General features: G+C 45.2%; 1 protein-coding gene across 1 annotated transcript in view; it reads right to left on the bottom strand.

Moving 5' to 3' along the window:
- Window positions 1–19,311, bottom strand: part of LOC111981002 (integrin alpha-1) — a 95,930-nt gene that overhangs the window by 57,681 nt on the left and 18,938 nt on the right. The window contains 4 exon segments of the mRNA XM_070449762.1: window positions 2,482–2,596; window positions 3,503–3,591; window positions 5,422–5,531; window positions 12,354–12,474. Coding sequence (XP_070305863.1) covers window positions 2,482–2,596; window positions 3,503–3,591; window positions 5,422–5,531; window positions 12,354–12,474 — 435 coding nt within the window.

Here is a 19,311-nt window from a genome sequence, read left to right as displayed (position 1 = left end):
TTGAGGTGGAGAGAGAAGGAGAGAGAGGAGTGAGGTGATGGGAGAGAGGTTGAAGAGAAGGTGGAGAGGTGGAGAGAGGAGGAGAGGTGAGAAGAGGAGGAGATGAGGTGGACAGAGGAAGGAGAGAGGAGGAGTGAAGGTAAGCGAGAGCAGGTGAAGAGAGGTGGAAGAGAGGGTGAAGAGAGAGGAGGAGGAGGAGGGGTGGAGAGAGGAGGAGTGAAAGGAGGGGAGAGAGGAGGAGAACGAGGTGTGAGAAGAGTTGAGAGAGGAGGAGTGAGGTGGAGAGAGGTGGGAGTGAGGTGGACAGAGGTAGGAGTGAGAGTCCGTAGTGAAAGAAGATGGATTAGAGGAGGAGTGAGGTTTTGGAGAAGGAGGAGTGAGGCTGAGACGAGGAGGAGTGACGGTGTAGAGAGGTGGAGAGAGAGGGAGAGGATGAGTGGAGGTGGGACAGAGAGTGAAGAGAGAGTGAGGTGGCACGAGAGCGAGGAGAGAGGTGGAGAGAGAGTGGAGAGAGGAGGAGAGAGGTGGAGAGAAGTGGAGAGAGGGTGGAGAGGAGGAGAGTGAGGTGGAGAGAGGTGGAGTGAGGTGGAGAGAGTGGAGAGAGGAGGAGTGAGGTGACAGAGGAGGAGAGAGGTGAAGAGAGGGAGAATGCTACAACACAGCTCTCCCATCTAGTCCCTCTGAGACCTGTAAAAATATTTTTTACTTATATTTATAAGTAATGTAATGGACATGCCTTTTAAGTGGTATGCTGGTATGGAATATTGGAGAGAGGAGGAGTGAGGTGGAGAGAGGTGGAGTGAGGTGGAGAGAGGTGGAGAGAGGAGGAGTGAGGTGGACAGAGGAGGAGAGAGGTGAAGAGAGGGAGAATGCTACAACACAGCTCTCCCATCTAGTCCCTCTGAGACCTGTAAAAATATTTTTTACTTATATTTTATAAGTAATGTAATGGACATGCCTTTTAAGTGGTATGCTGGTATGGATATTGAAACACATTCACAGGCTACATTAGAACCCACTTAGAATTCATGTCCATTACTGTGCCTAAAACTACAGAGTGGTGAGGAGCTGTGGAGTTCACTGTACTGTTTACCCTCACTCACTGATCCCTCAGTGTGGAGAGAAGACAGAGATGACAACTCACTAAACTCGGTCCTAACTTGGGCATGCATGGGGGAGTTGAGAGACCGGATAGTAGTTTACGCTAAGCGGAATGTTCTTATGTACACAAGTGATGTCTCTCTCTGGCCACGTGGCTCTGAGGTGGAGGGATGCTCAGAGAGGAATGGAGAGTGTTGGGGCGGGGTGGAGAGAGATGGTGAGTAGAGGTTTGAGGGATAGTGTTTCTCTGGTCTGTGTTTTATTTATAATTTTTTATTTAACCTTCATTTAACTAGGCAAGTCAGTTAAAAACTCATTCTTATTTACAATGACGGCCTACCAAAAGACAAAAGGCCTCCTGCGGGGACGGTGGCCTGGGATTCAAATAAATAAATAAATACAATATAAATATAGAACAAAACACACATCACAACAAGAGAGACACAACACTACATAAAGAGAGACCTAAGACAACAACATAACAGCAAAACAGCATGGTATCAACACAACATGACAAAACAGCATGGTATCTACATAACATGACAACACAACATGGTATCAACATAACATGACAAAACAGCATGGTATCAACATAACATGACAACACAGCATGGTATCTACATAACATGACAACACAGCATGGTATCAACATAACATGACAACACAGCATGGTATCAACACAACATGACAACACAGCATGGTANCATGACAACACAGCATGGTATCAACATAACATGACAACACAGCATGGTATCAACATAACATGACAACACAGCATGGTATCAACATAACATGACAAAACAGCATGGTATCAACATAACATGACAACACAGCATGGTATCAACATAACATGACAAAACAGCATGGTATCAACATAACATGACAAAACAGCATGGTATCAACACAACATGACAGAACAGCATGGTATCAACACAACATGACAACAACATTAAAATGTGTTCTGTGTTCTGTATTCTGTGTTCTGTGCCTTGGGGTGGAGGGATGTTGAGAGGAATAGAGGGTGTAGCAGCACGGTTGCTCAAGATTGACTTCGAAATTAGACGTCCATCCATGTCTTAAGGACATTGAGAGACGCCTTCAAAACCCGCCACTAGGGGCAGCGTTGAGCGCGATGTAATTACCATCAAGTAGGCTTGGGTTTTGCTAGGGTGCTGTGGATCAGGATGGCAGATGGGCGTAAGCCGCGAACTCCGGCTCCGAGGGTCATGTGTTTAATAACCCTAACCCAATCCCAAACCTTAACCATTAACTTAACCAATTGGAAGGAATGCCTAAACTTAACAGTGTAGTTGTTTCTGTGTGTAAAGGGAGGAGTGTGAGGGGTACTGTCGTCTAGCTAGAGTTAGGGTGAACGTGTACCTTGCACAGCCGGGGCGATAGAGTTGAGCACCTGGAAGGTTGAGCTGACGTTGGTACAGACCCCAGAGATGTACGTCTGCTGACCACACATGTAGCCGTACTGGGGACCACAGGCCTGGAAGACAAGAGCACACACGTGCGCACACACACACACTTGTCACGGCGGGATCTGAAACAGGGTTTGCCACAGGAAAAACCTTAACTCTTAGCCCAATAGGAAATGCACACAAACACACACACACCGGGTTAAGGTGTTTAATTTGGACTCAAAGTAACTGTATCTCTGAAGTACATGATCTGATTGGTTAAGACTCTCTATTCAACAGTCCTTATATGAGCAGTGAGGTATAAGCCCAGTAAAAGGCAGAGGGGAAAGTTCTGGTCAGACCCGGGCCTTGTAATTAATCTCTTATAATGTCATCATTATAAATACTCAGACCCATTCAGAGTGAGAGAGAGACAGACAGACAGACAGACAGACAGACAGACAGAGAGTTAGAGAGAGAGAGAGATGGGGGTCTGCAATTGCAAACAAATTTGTAAAATTGAATTACTTTAATACTATAACTCTTCCAGATTATGTCCTTAGTGTTTTCCTACAGTTTACTCCCCAACTCTACATATGAGGGATTTAGCAGTTTACGACTCAAACCAGTATTGATGAATCTGTTTTGTTTACAGTATACTATATGTCAGCTCTACATATAGTAACAACTGTACAGTGTGTGTAATGTATATGTCAGCTCTACATACAGTAACAACTGTACAGTGTGTGTAATGTATATGTCAGCTCTACATATAGTAACAACTGTACAGTGTGTGTAATGTATATGTCAGCTCTACATATANTACATATAGTAACAACTGTACAGTGTGTGTAATGTATATGTCAGCTCTACATATAGTAACAACTGTACAGTGTGTGTAATGTATATGTCAGCTCTCCATACAGTAACAACTGTACAGTCCACTGGCTCTTGCAGTCCAGGGCTGACATCTACATTGTCAAGTGTCCTCTTACCAGAAAGCCTCCTTGAGGGTTGGTAACCAACGTCGTTCCCATGGTCATGTTTTCCTTGACTTCGTGTAAGTTAGGAATTGTTGTGTTTTCTGGGAAAATATGGAATAAAGTCAGTGAAAGAAAGAAAAAACAGCTGCTCAAATTCCTGTATCATTTTCCCATAGAAAGACAGACAGACCAACCCTCAAGCCCCTCTTGAACCCCTCCGGACTTCACTTTTAACAATGTGCACTATTGACATGTAGTTTTTTATAGGATCGTTCATTACTTGAGCTATGATCTATCTCTACAGTCTTCATATTTTGTTTTCCAGCATAAATACTGTAGTCTGGTAAGAGCATGACTCTAGCTATGCCAGGGTTGTGGGTTTTGATTCCAGCTGGGCTCACAGATACTCAAATGTATGCATGCTCTCTGTTGTAAGCCTGTTAGGGTGAACGTGTCTGCTAAATGGTATATCCTCTATGTATAATTACATTTGATCTCTGTCTAGCAGCGTTTTTTTAAAGTCATCTCATCAGTAATCATGTAGGCTACTCTCATTATGTACTTTCTCTCTGTAGGTATTCTCATATTCACATAATTCACATCACCTCCAGTGGCTGCAGAACAAAGCGGCCATCCAGCTATAGGACAATACAGCCATTGTAAGACTGGCACTGTATATGACCAGATTGTCATGTGGAGGACAGATATCCTTATCTCTTACAACCTTTAGCAGGTTATACATAAACAATGCATTTTCTACAGATACCAAAACAACAGATAATGTTCATGTTAAATATATTTAAAATTATATCATGTACCCCAAATGTAATTGATTAAATTCCATTAAATTGATTTAGTAATCCTACTAAGCTCAACCCATGGGGCAGCGCACAATTGGCCAAGCGTCGTCCGGGTTAGGTGAGGGTTTGACCGGGGTAGTCCGTCATTGTAAAATAAGAATTTGTTCTTAATTAAGTGACTTTCCTAGTTCAATAAATGTTCAATGAAATCAATAATAAACCTTGCCAGCTGGAAGTGAGTCAGTATCAGGCTTGGGGTCAAATCCATTTAATTTCAGTCAATGGCGTTTCCTTCCTTAATTTACTTTACTGAAATGGAATTGACCCCAACCTTGTTCAGTATTGAGTCAGCGTCATTAGAAGGCCAGAAGCTGAAGCATGAAGCAGTGGAGTGGAGTCATATGGGTTATCTGGTTAGTTAATGATAATACAGTTGTGAGTGGATGAGAAGAGACATTAAAATCCTGTTTATGTAGTGTCTTCCTGTTCTGCTGTCGTGCTGCTGTGCTTCACGTCCTGTCCAGCACATTGCCAGGGAGGGAGGGAGGCAGGGAGTCCCAGACCAGAGCAGCACACCATACAATATTAGAGGCTATGCCTTAGATCAGCTAGTGCTAACAACTGGATCAGCTAGTGCTAACAACTGGAGGATCAATAACGCAGTTTCATTGACACATAAATACACACAGACTTGCGCACATATGCAAATGAAAACACACACACACACGTTTGTGTAACTATCCTTGTGGGGACCAACCCTAACCCTTAACCTAACACCAAACTTAAACCTAACCCCTAACCCTTACCCTAATTGTAATCCTAACCCTAATTGTAACCCTAACCCTAGTTGTAACCTTAACCCTAAACCTAACCCGTAAGCCTAAAATAGCCTCTTTCCTTGTGGGGACCGGCGAAATGTCCCCAGTTGTCAGAGTTTTCCTTGTTTTACTATACTTGACTAACAAGATATTAAAACACACACGATATGCAGACACAACACACACATCCACACACACACACACACACAAACACACACACACACACACACACACACACACACACACACACACACACACACACACACACACCACACACACACACACACACACACACACACAACACAGGTCTCACCAGGCAGCTCCAGTTTGATACATTTAGGGTTGGTCCTGACCCACACGACATTTGTAGACATTCTCCAGTCCGTTGGCTGCTGGCCGGCAGGGGAGAACCAATCAGCCACCCTTTGAAGAGAGACAGAGAAGGTTAGCGACTATTCCTACCCCAGGCCACATAATGTGACAGGATTTGGTGACATCGTAAGCAACAACTGGAATCACCTCATGACCAGGGCTTTGATTTTGGTTTTCTCACTAACAAAACCACTTTATAAGAAAATTATCTGAAAAAGTGCCGTGGAAAGTATACATTTGAACAATTAGCCTACGAGTTACTCATATTACTTTTTACTGTTACAGTTCGAGTGAGTAACCCACACTCTGCGTGCAATACAGCTTGTTAGCTGAGTGCAATAACAAACTCCAGCTGGGCTTGGTTCTCTCTCAGAATCTTTGAGTAGGATACGAGTCTAAACTATGCTAGTTATCTGCCTAGCATGTAAACAGTCCGCTAATTAACATTCCACCCTCCTAATGGCCCCTGATCACCTAAAGAGGGAGCCAGCAGAGGAAAAACACACACACACACAAACACACACACACACCACACACACACACACACACACACACACCCCACACACACACACCACACACACCACACACAACACACACACACACACACACAACCACACACACACACACACACACAGCCATCTGAGAGAGAGAAAGCTGTAATCATCTCAGATCTCACAGCTACAGTTACATACTGTAAAGACATCTGTTGCCCGCCTCACTGACCTAGAACTCTGTCCAAGCACACTGACCTAGCACATGTCCTAGCACACTGTCCTAGCACACTGTCCTAGCACACTGTCCTAGCACACTGTCCTAGCACACTGTCCTAAATCGTCCGAGCACACTGACCTAGCACACTGACCTAGCTGTTCCAGCACACTGTCCTGACACACTGACCTAGCACATTGACCTAGCTGTCCCTAGCACACTGTCCTACACACTGACACTAGCACAGCTGTCCTAAGCACACTGACCTAGCACACTGACCTTGCACACTGACCTAATCACTGACCTAGCACACTGACCAAGCACACTGTCCTAACACACTGAACCTACACATGACCAAGCACACTGTCCAACACACTGTCCTAGCTGTCCTAGCACACTGACTAGCACATCTTCCTAGCTCCTAGCACACTGACTTGCACATGACCTAACAGCTGTCAAGCACACTGACATGCACAATGCCTAGCACACTGACCAGCACACTGTCCTACACACTGACCTAGCAACGTACCAAGCCCTGTCTCACACACTGTCACTAGACCCAACACAGTGACTAAGCACACACTGTCCTAGCTGTCTCACAGCACACTGACTTAGCACAATGCACTCACACTGTCCTAGCGAGCGTTAGCACACTGACCTAGCAACTGTCCAGCAGCCTGTCCAGCACACTGACCTGGCTCACTGACCTAGCTGTCCTAGCACACTGTCCCTTGCACACTGCCTAGCACTGACCAGCACACTGCCTAGCTATACTGACCTAGCACACTGTCCTAGCACACTGACCAGCTGTCCTAGCACACTGCCTAGCCACACTGTCCTAGCTGTCATAGCCACACTGACTAGCACACTGATCTAGCACACTGTCCTATGCTGCATAGCACACTACCTAGCACACTGTCCTAGCTGTCATAGCACACTGACTGCTAGCACACTGATCTAGCACACTGACCTAGCAACTCACCTAGCACACTCACCTACACACTGACCTAGTACACTGACCTAGCACCTCTGTCCTAGCTGTCCTAGCACACTGACCTGCTGCACACTGAATGCTGAACACACACTGACAAACACACGTTCTAGCACACTCTAGCGTCCACTGACAGCACACTGACCTAGCACACGGACATAGTACACTGTCCTAACTGTCCTGCAACATGACCAAGCCCACTGTCCACACACTATCGGACCTAGCAACTGACCTAGCACACTGCCTTGCACCTGACCTAGCACACTGACCAGCACCTGCAACTGACCTAGCACACTGACCTAGCACACTGTCCCTAACTGACCTAGCAACTGACCTAGCACACTGTCCTATGCACTACTGACCTAGCACACTGACCTAGCACAAATTCTCTAGTGCACTACTGCCAGCACACTATCCAGCTGACCTAGCACACTGACCTAGCACACTGCCTAGCTGTCCTAGCACATGACCCGAACACACTGACAATGCACACTGCCTAGCACACTGACCAGACCTGACCTTAGCACACAGACTAGCACACTGTCCTAGCACACTGACCTAGCACACTGACCTAGCACATCTGACCTAACACACCCTGTCTAGCACACGACCTAGCACACTGACTAGCCACGTCCTCGGCAGCACTGACCTAGCACACTGACCTAGCACACTGAACAACTACAAACGTCCGCACACTGACCTAGCACACTGTCCTAACTGTCCAGCACATTGACCTAGCACACTCCTAGCTGTCCTAGCACTGTCCAGCACACTGACCTAGCTACACACCAAACCACACCACACAGACCCACACACACACACACAACACACAACACAACAGCCACTGAGAGAGAGAAAGTGTACTCATCTCAGATCTCACAGCTACAGTTACATACTGAAAGACATCTGTGCCTGACCCCTCACTGACGCTAGAACTCTGTCCAAGCACCACACTGACCGACACACTGTCCTAGCACATGTCCAGCACACTTGTCCAGCACACTGTCCTTAGCACACTGTCCTAGCACACTATCCTAACTGCTAGCACTACTGACCTAGCAGACCAGTTGACCCTAGCTGTCCTAGCACACTGTCAGCACACTACTGACCGTAGCACATTGGACCTACTGTCCAGCACACTGATCCTAGCACACTGACCTAGTGCACACTTCCTAAGCACAACTGACCTTGCACAACACTGACCTGCTACTCGACCTAGCACACTGACAAAGCCACTGACCAAAGCAAGCGTCCTATACAGATGACTGAACTATGTGCTAACTACCAAGCACACGTCTATACAAACACTGTCCTAGCATTGTCCTAGACACTGACTAGCAACACTGGTCCTACTGTCTAGCACAGCGACTTGTAGGCACACTGTCCAGCTGTCCTGGGCACCTGATAGGCAGCAATGACGTTACACTGCCAGGCTGTCGTCACATCACTGACCGTGAGCACATTCTGTCCAGCACAGCTGTCTAGCACGGACCTGGCTGCAGCTGACCTAGCGCCTATGCACACGGTTCCCTTGTGCGACAGCTGGACCGGCTATGCACACTGACTGTAGGGCACACGTCCTAAGCAAGACGTGACGTCTATGCGACATCTGTCGGCTAGCGACACGACCTAGGCGTCCCTAGCACACTGACCGTGGCTCACTGCGACCGTAGCTTGTCCTAGCACTGTCCTTGCCTGTACTTACATCACTGACTCTACAGCACGTGCCATCGAACGACTATGCAGATCGTCCATGGCACACTGACCTCTGTCGACACCTCTGTTCCTAGCTACAAGCGCCAGTTGCTGTCATAGCACGAGTGGGGGCTGGGACCTGAGCACACTGATCTATGGTGGCCCCGAGGAGGTTGTCGTCGTGGTGCTATTGGCTGTGCATATGGCAGCGGATGTCTTGATCCAGACACTGTCCTAGGGTTGTCATGAGTCACAGCATGGACGCTGTTTAGCAACTGATCTGATGGCGACACTGACCTAGGTGGCACGTTCGACATAGTCCACGTCGCTAGGACTGTCCGTAGCACATTGACCAGCACATGTTTCTATTGCACAGCTATCCTAGCTGACCTAGGCACACGACCTAGCACGACTGTCTAGTTGCACCACTGACTAGGCACACGACCTAGGCACACCTGTCTATACTGACTAGCACACTGGACTATGTCACACTGTCGCCTAGACTGACCTAGCACAGGAACTAGGCACACTGCGCTAGGCACATGACCTTAGGCACAGCTGTCTAGCAACGGACCCGCTAGCAACACTGACCTACGCACACTATCCTACGTTGAGCCTAGCACAGCTGACGCTAGACACTTGCCCTAGTGTCCCTAGGGCACATTGATCCGAAGAACACTGAGCTAAGCCAGGACTGTCCCTCCTAGCACCCTGTACGGCACACTGACCTAGCACACTTGAACCTAGCAACACTGTCCTCGCACACTGACCTAGCACACTGACAGGGCACAGCTGACCTAAACAGCGTCTAGCACACGACGCACACACTGAATAGCACATCTGTCTAAAGCACACTGACTCTAGTGACACTGAACCTAGCACACTGCCTACACACGTCCCTAGCACACTGACATAGCTACACTGGTCCAACTGTCCCAGGCCATTGACAGCACACTGTCCAGCTGTCCTAGCACACCTCCTATCACACTGACCCTACTCACATGACCTAGCGTCGACACACTGGTCCTACCGCACACTGACCTAGACACTGACCGTTCGGCACACTACCTAGCTCACTGACTAGCTGCCTAGGCACACTGGCCAGCACCTCGACCTACCACATACTGTTCCTAGCTGCCTAGCACACTGACGCTATCCACACTGTCCTAGCACACTGTCCTAGCACACTGACCTAGCACACTGACCTAGCACACTGACCTAGCACACTGACCTAGCACACTGACCTAGCACACTGACCTCGCCATTGCTTTGAGTGATAGGTGTCTAATGGTGCCATTCCATCTGTGAATCATCACTCACCTACAGTAACCCAGGTTAAGCTCACTCACCTCACACCTACAGTAACCCAGGTTACGATCACACACCTCATATTTACAGTAGCCAAGGTTAAGATCACTTACCTCACATCTACAATAACCCAGGTTAAGATCACTGACCTCACATCTACAGTAACCCAGGTTAAGTAACGTAGGCATCTAGGCACAATTTCTCTCTCTTTCTCTCTCTCACTCTCTCTCCCTTTCTCTCTCTCTCTCTCTGACTTTAAGGGAGGTTTGTGTAAATTATCAGCCCAATCAAGGCTCTGCTCCAATACCAATTGCTTTAACATGATCTTTGGGTGAAATTCCAAGTGTAAACATGCCTTCAAGTGGTATGCAAGTGTGGATATTGGAACAAACACATAACTTGCCCTCGTCACTCTTATACAGTGGTTTCTATCTGTGTACACGTGAGAGTAACTGGAGCCATCAGGGAATTCTCTACATGAACTCTGTAAAAGAAGAAAGCTGTGGGATCGTTCATCGTTCCTCATCACAGCTGCTCCTGCTGATTGAGAAGGACTGAATTACTGTAACTGGTTCCATATGAGTTTAATAAGCCCATTCCAGCTGAATGTATGGGGATAGTTAGCTAGTTAGAGGTTGRGTCCCAAATGCCCCCCTATTCCCTATTTAGGTAGTAGTGTACTGTGTAGGGAATAGGGTGCCATTTAGGACACACCCAGAGGCCCACACTGTCAGGGCCTCCGTAGGAGAACTATAGGGGCCGACTGTCTCTCTCTCTGTCTGAGGGAACAGTACCTTTCTCTAAAGGGGGGCAGACGTAGTTTACTAGCATGTAAATATGTGTTCTTTGACCAATTAAGAGAGGGATCATGGTTTCACGGTGTCTTTACTGGCGGGCTGAGTGGATACTCTGGTAGGTTGTGTTCACTTAACAGGCGGAGGGAGGGACTCTTTATATGAGACAGACGGTGTTAGGCTGCAGGCCTAACTGATACAAGCGGGAATGGGATGGGGAGTTGGGGGTGTAGAACAACCTCTTTTTGTTTCTCTTTTCTTTACATATCAATTTTATTATTACAAAATCCTGTATGTTCAATATGTTAATTTCTCTAAAAAGGAAAAAATTATGAAATTGTCAAATTTACAGGGAGGGACACATAAGTCACGATATGATTGCAATCGGTATTGCAAGATACTGTATCTCAATGTTGAACTTGTTCAGCTAACAGGACACCAAACTACTGTCAGGGTTGGGGTCAATTCCATTTAAATTCCAGTCAATTCAGAAACTAACCCAAATTCCAATTCCAAGTGAAAATGTTCCTCATTGAAATTCATTGAAGAGATTTAGAATTGGAATTTCAGTGTACTTCTTGAATTTATTGGAATTTAAATGGAATTGACCCCTACCCCGACTACAAGTACTGACTGATTTCAACCACAAGGCAGGAGAGATAAGTGGAAAAAGACATTGGCCTTGTGCGAAATCTGTCTTGCCTACTACTTACTAAAACTACATACTGTGTGTGTACTAATCGTACTACATCATTTTTTGGAAAGCAGTGTTAAGTCAAAAACGATTACAGTGAGCAACAAATAACGCACTAGGCTCACCCATCATGAGAATGTGTTATCCAATGTGCACGCTATTCGTTACATTTATTAAAGAGCGTCCTCTTATCTCATTATCAGCTGATGATAAGCTGCTGTCAAACACAGGTGAGTCTGGAAAGCCCATTCCCTTCCTCAAAAGTGTGCAGTGAATTCTACTCAATGAAAAGCCGAAATGATCTAAATTAGTATAACATCCTGCAATTGAAAGCATACTCGATTATCGAGATGTCACATACCCAACGTTCTATTTTCGCATACCTAAAATGCTACTACTTAGAACGCAAGTATGGGTATTCAGACATGGCCAGTGACAAGTGTTAGAGTGGGTTCAAATAGGCCTGGGTTCAAATAGTATTTGTTTTCTCTTTAAATACTTTCAGTGTTTTATTGAGCCTGTCTGGAATGCCAGTTGGGCTGCGTTTGCTGTTTAAACTTTTGGGACTATTTCATTGATTCCATGGAACCAGGCAAGCTTAATCAAGTGAAGCTAAAGTATTTGAAAGAAAACAAACACTGTGTGAACCCAGGTCTTGTGGATGATAACACGAATGGACTCACCACTTCCCCTCACTGTTCTCAAACTGCTGGACTGAGTATCCAAACATGTCCTCCAGCGGACCATTGAAAGTCTCCCCATTCTTGTCATCCACGTTAAATGACAACACACACGGTAGCAACACTGCAAGAAAAGAACTGTTGTTACTACAGAGAAAACAAACACTTTTATTTGAGAAAAGATCTAGATGCAGTCAAAAACGTGATTTTCATGTGTTTTAACACTATGAGGTTCTGAAAATTATGATAATGCCATTTTARTGTAACAGCTGTTTGAAAAGACCGCCTGAAATTTAAGCCTGTTTTGTTGGGATGGAGTTTTGGCATTCCATGGTGACATCACCAGGAGGTAAATTAGTTAGTAGACCAAAAAAGAAAGAGAGTTCCAAACCTCTCTGCCAATAACAGCTAGTTTTCAGTGTTCCCCTCCCCACTCAGACCACTCCCAGACAGTCCTAGCTAAATTCTTGCTTGAGAAATTGCTCTTTGCTAAGAAGCTATTATTGTTCCTTTTTGACCATTTTAATTGAAAACAATCACAGTAAGGTACGTAATTATTACCCAAAAATGATATGATAATGAGATAGAAATGTAATTTTGGTCAAATATTGCAGTGTCAATGATCTTCCCTCATATTTACAGAGAAGTTATTGGCAAGCAGGAAAAATCTAAACCATCAATATTTACACAATATGTTACACAAACTACAAGCACTGAAAAGTCAGCTGCAGAAATGCAGGATGAAAAACGGCTCACTTTTCCCACTATTAGCACCATTTTGTTATTACAAGTTCCATGGGTGGATCAGGATATCCCCCTGCATATCTTACATGTTCCTAAATAGGGTTTTACTTGTGTTTTGTTGCCTTCGCAATACAAATGTAATGTTTGTCATGCCAATAAAGCATTTCGAATTGACCCGTATAGAATACAGAAGGCAGTGAGATGGACGTACTATAAGGAAATCATAACCACTGTAGAGAGAGAGAGAGAGAGATTTGTGACTTGTTGCCACAAGAAAAGGTCAACAAGTGAAGAACAAACACCATTGTAAATACAACCCATATTAATGCGTCTTTATTTTCCCCTTTGTACTTTAACCATTTGTACATCGTTACAACTGTATATATACATTATATGACATTTGTAATGCCTTTATTATTTTGGAACTTCTGTGAGTGTAATGTTTACTGTTCATTTTTATTGTTTATTTCACTTTTGTATATTATCTACCTCACTTGCTTTGGCAATGTTAACATATGTTTCCCATGCTAATAAAGCCCCTTGAATTGAATTGAATTGAGAGTGAGAAAGAGAGAAAGAGAAAGTGAGAAAGAGAGAAAGAAAGAGAGAAAGTGAGAGAGAGARAGAAAGTGAGAGAGAGAGAAAGAGAGAGAGAAAAGTGAGAGAGAGAGAGAAAGTGTGTGAGAGAGAGAAAGTGTGAGAGAGAGAGAAAGAGAGAGCCCTTCCTGTGTTCATAGAAGACAGAGGAATGTCATCATAGAATGCTAAGAGAGTTCTGTCTGTCAGAGACCCCTCTGCCTCCTCTGGCCTCTAACATCTGACCCCTTCAAGACAATGCTGTCTTCACCAGACCTCCCCAGTCCGCTATTTAGCTACTGTGAACTATAGACCCACTAAATATCTAAATATAGACTTTGAACGTCTCATTGTGCTTCCGCCAACAACGACACTTTTCATTTTTAGTGTGCCATGGAATTCCTCCAAGAAATTTATTCAATTCCTGGATTTGTGAGGGGGATGTGAGGATTAGCAGAGCACTGCAACATGGGCCAAGAGACTGAGTAATAGAGGAGAGAGACAAAACACGAAGACCACCAAACACACAGAGAATGAATACTGGACACAACACAGACTTGTCTTCTAGTGATGAGGACTGAGCATCCCACAGCCAAACATCACAAAAACATACTGTACTGATGCCTACAGTATGGAGATCAGCTGTGGGAGTACACATTCACTTTATGCTACACTTGGATGTGGACACGGCGCCATGCAGGAAGCCTTAACACTGGTCGATTATGTATTTGTCACAGACAAACAGAAGCAGACAGAAGAACCAGTGTACTGTACTGAGTGTCAGAGAGCAGAGCAGACATGGTTAATATGAATGGTCCACGTGCAGCCAGTTAGCCACAGGCCATCCATTCAAAGCTCACTGTAAGACTTCCAAGCCACTTTCCATTTCCAGTGCTTCATCTACTTTGTCTGCAGCATATTCTGTAGGTCTTTTACAGAGGACTCTTATTAAAACGTATTACGCTGTCTGTACACTGCAACCACTTGGACACCACTGGCCTTTCTCCAAATGAGTCATTCTGTTCGCACCAACTCTGACCTGTCCTGAGTTTTAGACAGCATTATGAGAGCAAGACCAGAGCAAGACCATATGCCCCTACGTGGTCATGGTAATCAGGTTCTGTTTTCTATACACCACCTCCATGAATGCCCCTACACTACAGAACATTCCTAAGACCAGACTGGACTTGGTGAGTCATATTCAGGTTCTGTTTTCTATACACCACCTCCTGTCCTAGTCTAGTGAGCCAGACACTTCCTCCCCAACAATTCCTTTGTCAACAATTAGCCTGGGGACGAGGTTACTTCTGTCCAGTCCTGAGTTTGAATACCCTAACCAGTATGTGTCTGGGACCAGAGTATGAATGCCTCTATATCCCCGGGACCAGACTGGATGGACATGTTCCCGAGTGGCGCAGCGGTCTAAGGCACTGCATCTCAGTGCAAGAGGTGACACTACAGTCCCTGGTTTGAATCCAGGCTGAATCACATCCGGCCGTGATTGGGAGTCCCATAGGGCGACGCACAATTGGACCAGTGTCGTCYGGGTTTGGCCGTGGTAAGCCGTCATTGTAAATAAGAATTTGTTCTTAACCGACTTGCCTAGTTAAATAAATGTTAAAATGGGTCATTGCCCTTTGTTATTTTAGGGAGCAACCTTTTTTTCTAGGGAGCTGTTCATTGCACCATCTCTGTCCTGTCCTGACTTTGAATGTGTCCGTGAGCATCAGCACGGATATCATGGCTGGTTATTATCAGCCTGTTGCCTTTGGGAGCATCTACTTCGTTTTGGGGTGCTAGATAAACATGATGAGCTTCCTCTGCAATCTCCGATGTGGCTTGTAAACAGGAGCCATAGCTGTGTCCTGATCGGCACCCTACTCCCTATGTAGTGCACTATACAGAGTCCATAAAGATCTGGTCAAACGTAGTGCACTAAATAGGGAATAGGGTGCCATATGGGACGCAGCCACAGACACGGCCAGAGACACAGATATACCCTGAGGTGCCTCCCAGAACAGTCAATCTCAGATCCATCGTCTGGACACTGAGAACAGGATGGAGAAGTAAGTCATTACACATCCCATAATGAAATAATACACTAATGCATGTTACAGGGTGATAGGGCCAAACGGTGGTAATGCATATAACAGGGTGATAGGGCCACATGGTGGTAATGCATGTAACAGAGTGATAGGGCCACACAGTGAAAATGCATGTAACAGGGTGATAGGGCCACAGGGTGGTAATGCATGTTACAGGGTGATAGGGCCACAGGGTGGTAATGCATGTTACAGGGTGATAGGGCCACAGGGTGGTAATGCATGTTACAGGGTGATAGGGCTTAACAGCCTAGTGCTACCCCCAGGCACACAAACATATCTGAACCAAATGAACGACACACACGCGTGTGGTAGAGGATAACCATGGTCCTGATGGAGTAAAGGGTTTAAGAAAGGCCATCCTCAGGGCCCAAGCCAATTCAAGAAACATACTGGAGGATTTTTTTATATGATATTGCTGCTGATGCAGTATCATATAAAATGTTCCTCTCCATTCCACCTTCCGTTCTGCCTGTATTAAATAAAGTCACCATCCCTGTATATCTATTTGATTAATGATGAGTACAGTTCATAGTTGAGAGAGAGACAGAGAGAGATTGTGAGAGAGACAGAGACAGAGACAGAGACAGAGACAGAGACAGAGACAGAGACAGAGAGAGAGAGAGAGAGAGAGAACTGCAGAGACTGGAACACCAGCCAGGTAAGCCTCCTCTCCCACGTCCCCGCCAGAAAACACTGCTCATTTAGCTGATTCAAGATGGCCTCAAGCTAGTGAGGCCTTTTCCACTGATCACATTCAGGTCTGGATGGTGTAGAGCAGTGGTTCCCAAACTTTTTATAGYCCCGTACCCCTTCAAACATTCAACCTCCAGCTGCGTACCCCCTCTAGCACCAGAGTCAGCGCATCCTCAAATGTTGTTTATTTCCATCATTGTAAGCCTGCCACACACACACTATACGATACATTTATTAAACATAAGAATGAGGGTGAGTTTGTCACAATCCAGCTCGTGGGAAGTGACAAAGAGCTCTTATAGGACCAGGGCACAAATAATAATATAATAATAATCAATAATTTTGCTCTTTATTYAGCCATCTTACATATAAAACGTTATTTGTTCWTCAAAAAATGTGAATAACTCAACACAGGTTAATGAGAAGAGTGAGCTTGAAAGGATGCACATAACTCTGCAATGTTGGGTTGTATTGGAGAGAGTCTCAGTCTTAAATAATTTTCCACACACAGTCTGTGTCTGTATTTAGTTTTCATTTTAGTGAGGGCCGAGAATCCACTCTCACATAGGTACGTGGTTGCAAAGGGCATCAGTGTCTTAACAGCGCGATTTGCCAAGGCAAGAAATCCATCCTATCCAGAAATCTGGCAGTGGCTTCTGATGAAATAAAATTTTCACAGAACCGCTTGTTGCAATTTCGATGAGGCTCTCTTGTTCAGATATTGGTAAGTAGACTGGAGGCATGCATGAAAGGGATAACGAATCCAGTTGTTTGTGTTGTCCGCTTCGGGAAAGTACCTGCGTAATTGCGCACCCAACTCACTCAGGTGCTTCGCTATATCACATTTGACATTGTCCGTAAGCTTGAGTTCACTGATGCGTGAAACAGTGTTGTTTGATGAAGGCATTGTCTGTGTATAATGTTTTTGGCTTTTTCCCCAGCATTGTCCCAGCCATATCCGCAGCAGGGGGAAGAATTAAGTCCTCCACAATAGTATGGTGCTTGCCTGTCCTAGTAATTCGGTAGCTCACCATATAAGACGCTTCTAGCCCCTTCTTATTAATGGTATCTGTTGCTTTTATACATATCTTACTACTCGAAAGTCGTCTTTATTCTCGCTCAAAAAACTCCTGTGGCTTATTTTTCAAATTGTTATGTTTCGTTTCTAAATGTCTGCGCAGAGTGAAGGTTTCCCGCGAGAGAATAACAGTTAATGTGATTGGATGTTAATTATTTGACTAGGCTACCTGTATTTGACATTGTGTTGTTATTTCGCTGAACACTAGATGGTTTCATTTTATTTTTGGCAGTGAAACGAAGATACTCAGGCGAGAAAAAAACCTCACCCAAATGTATAGCCCCGTTGGAAAATATAAATGTACCGTTTGAAAATGTGAAGAAAAAATGTTTACAAATGTTTTTTTAATCACATTTTTATTTGGCGTACCCCCGGCGGCATTGCGTGTACCCAGTTGGGAATACCTGATGTGTAGGAGACATGCTGCACTGAGGGAACAGAAGAGGAACGTTTCCTTCCACTGGCCAGCCCTGCCTCCCACTAAGAATATCACAACATCTTGCATGTGTGTCGCGTCTTTAGGTGATTGAATTGAACAAGCACAACACACACAATAAACACCACACACACACACACACACACACACACCCCACACATGCACACACACAACACACACACACACACACACACACACACCAACACACCACACACACACACACACACACACACACACACACACACACACACACCACACACACACACACACAATCTAGAATGACTTTAACACTCCCAGTGAGAGGCACTCAAATCCTTTCAGCACGTCTCAGATGAAATCCAGTCCTCCTCTGATGTGGGGTGATATATATACCAACCAGACCGACACCCTTTCTGCGTCATGTCTGTGGTCGCCCCCGACCTGTCAGCCATGCTTAGCCACAATAAAGCCCACCTTAAATCAGCACTACAGGCCTGTTAGCCAGACGTAACCATAAAACTGATCCCCAATCAGTGTTAGAAGTGTGATCAGCCACACTTGACAAAAGTAAAACTAACTGACCCTGTTGAAAATATCAAACTTCAGGACTGGTAGCCATTAAGTGGAGCAACCTGACATTGATCTTACATATCAGTTCAGGTTAGGTGGTGAGGTGAGCCGTGGTTAAACTGATCCTAAGTCAGCGTCTGGTGTTTGACCCTCCGAGCCAGATGTGATCACTAACTCAGTTCAGGCTAGCGGTGAGCCGTGATAAAAAACTGATCCTAAATCAGTTCGCTATAATCTGATCATTCCGGGAAGCAGTGTTCACTAACTCATTCCAGGCTGTGGTAAAACTGATCCTAAATCAGTTGGCAGGCAGTGGTAGTCAGGGAAAGAATTAAGAGACGTCAGCAGCACAGTGATCTGCTCTCTAATGAGAAGGATAGTCTGACACTGCTTCTCTGAGACATATGTTGGCATGGACCAGGAGCACATTATCATACTCTCTATCCACCCCCCACCCCTCTCTCTCTCTGTCCCTCTCTCTCGTCCTGACTGCTTGGTCACTGTGTTCTGGGGAACACTCTCTTGGGTTGTTTTCTTTATTATGGGTTCTGATATTGGTTCTCTCTTGGGTTCTGATATTGGTTCTCTCTTGGGTTCTATTGGGTTCTGATATTGGTTCTCTCTTGGCTTGTATTGGGTTCTGATATTGGTTCTCTCTTGGCTTGTATTGGGTTCTGATATTGGTTCTCTCTTGGGTTCTAGTGGGTTCTGATATTGGTTCTCTCTTGGGCTCTATTGGGTTCTGATATTGGTTCTCTCTTGGGCTCTACTGGGTTCTGA

This window comes from Salvelinus sp. IW2-2015, linkage group LG20 (assembly GCF_002910315.2).
Source record: "Salvelinus sp. IW2-2015 linkage group LG20, ASM291031v2, whole genome shotgun sequence".
In the NCBI taxonomy this organism is placed as follows: domain Eukaryota; kingdom Metazoa; phylum Chordata; class Actinopteri; order Salmoniformes; family Salmonidae; genus Salvelinus; species Salvelinus sp. IW2-2015.
Note: the sequence above shows the minus strand (reverse complement) of the source record. Positions and strands in the feature narration are given on the sequence as shown.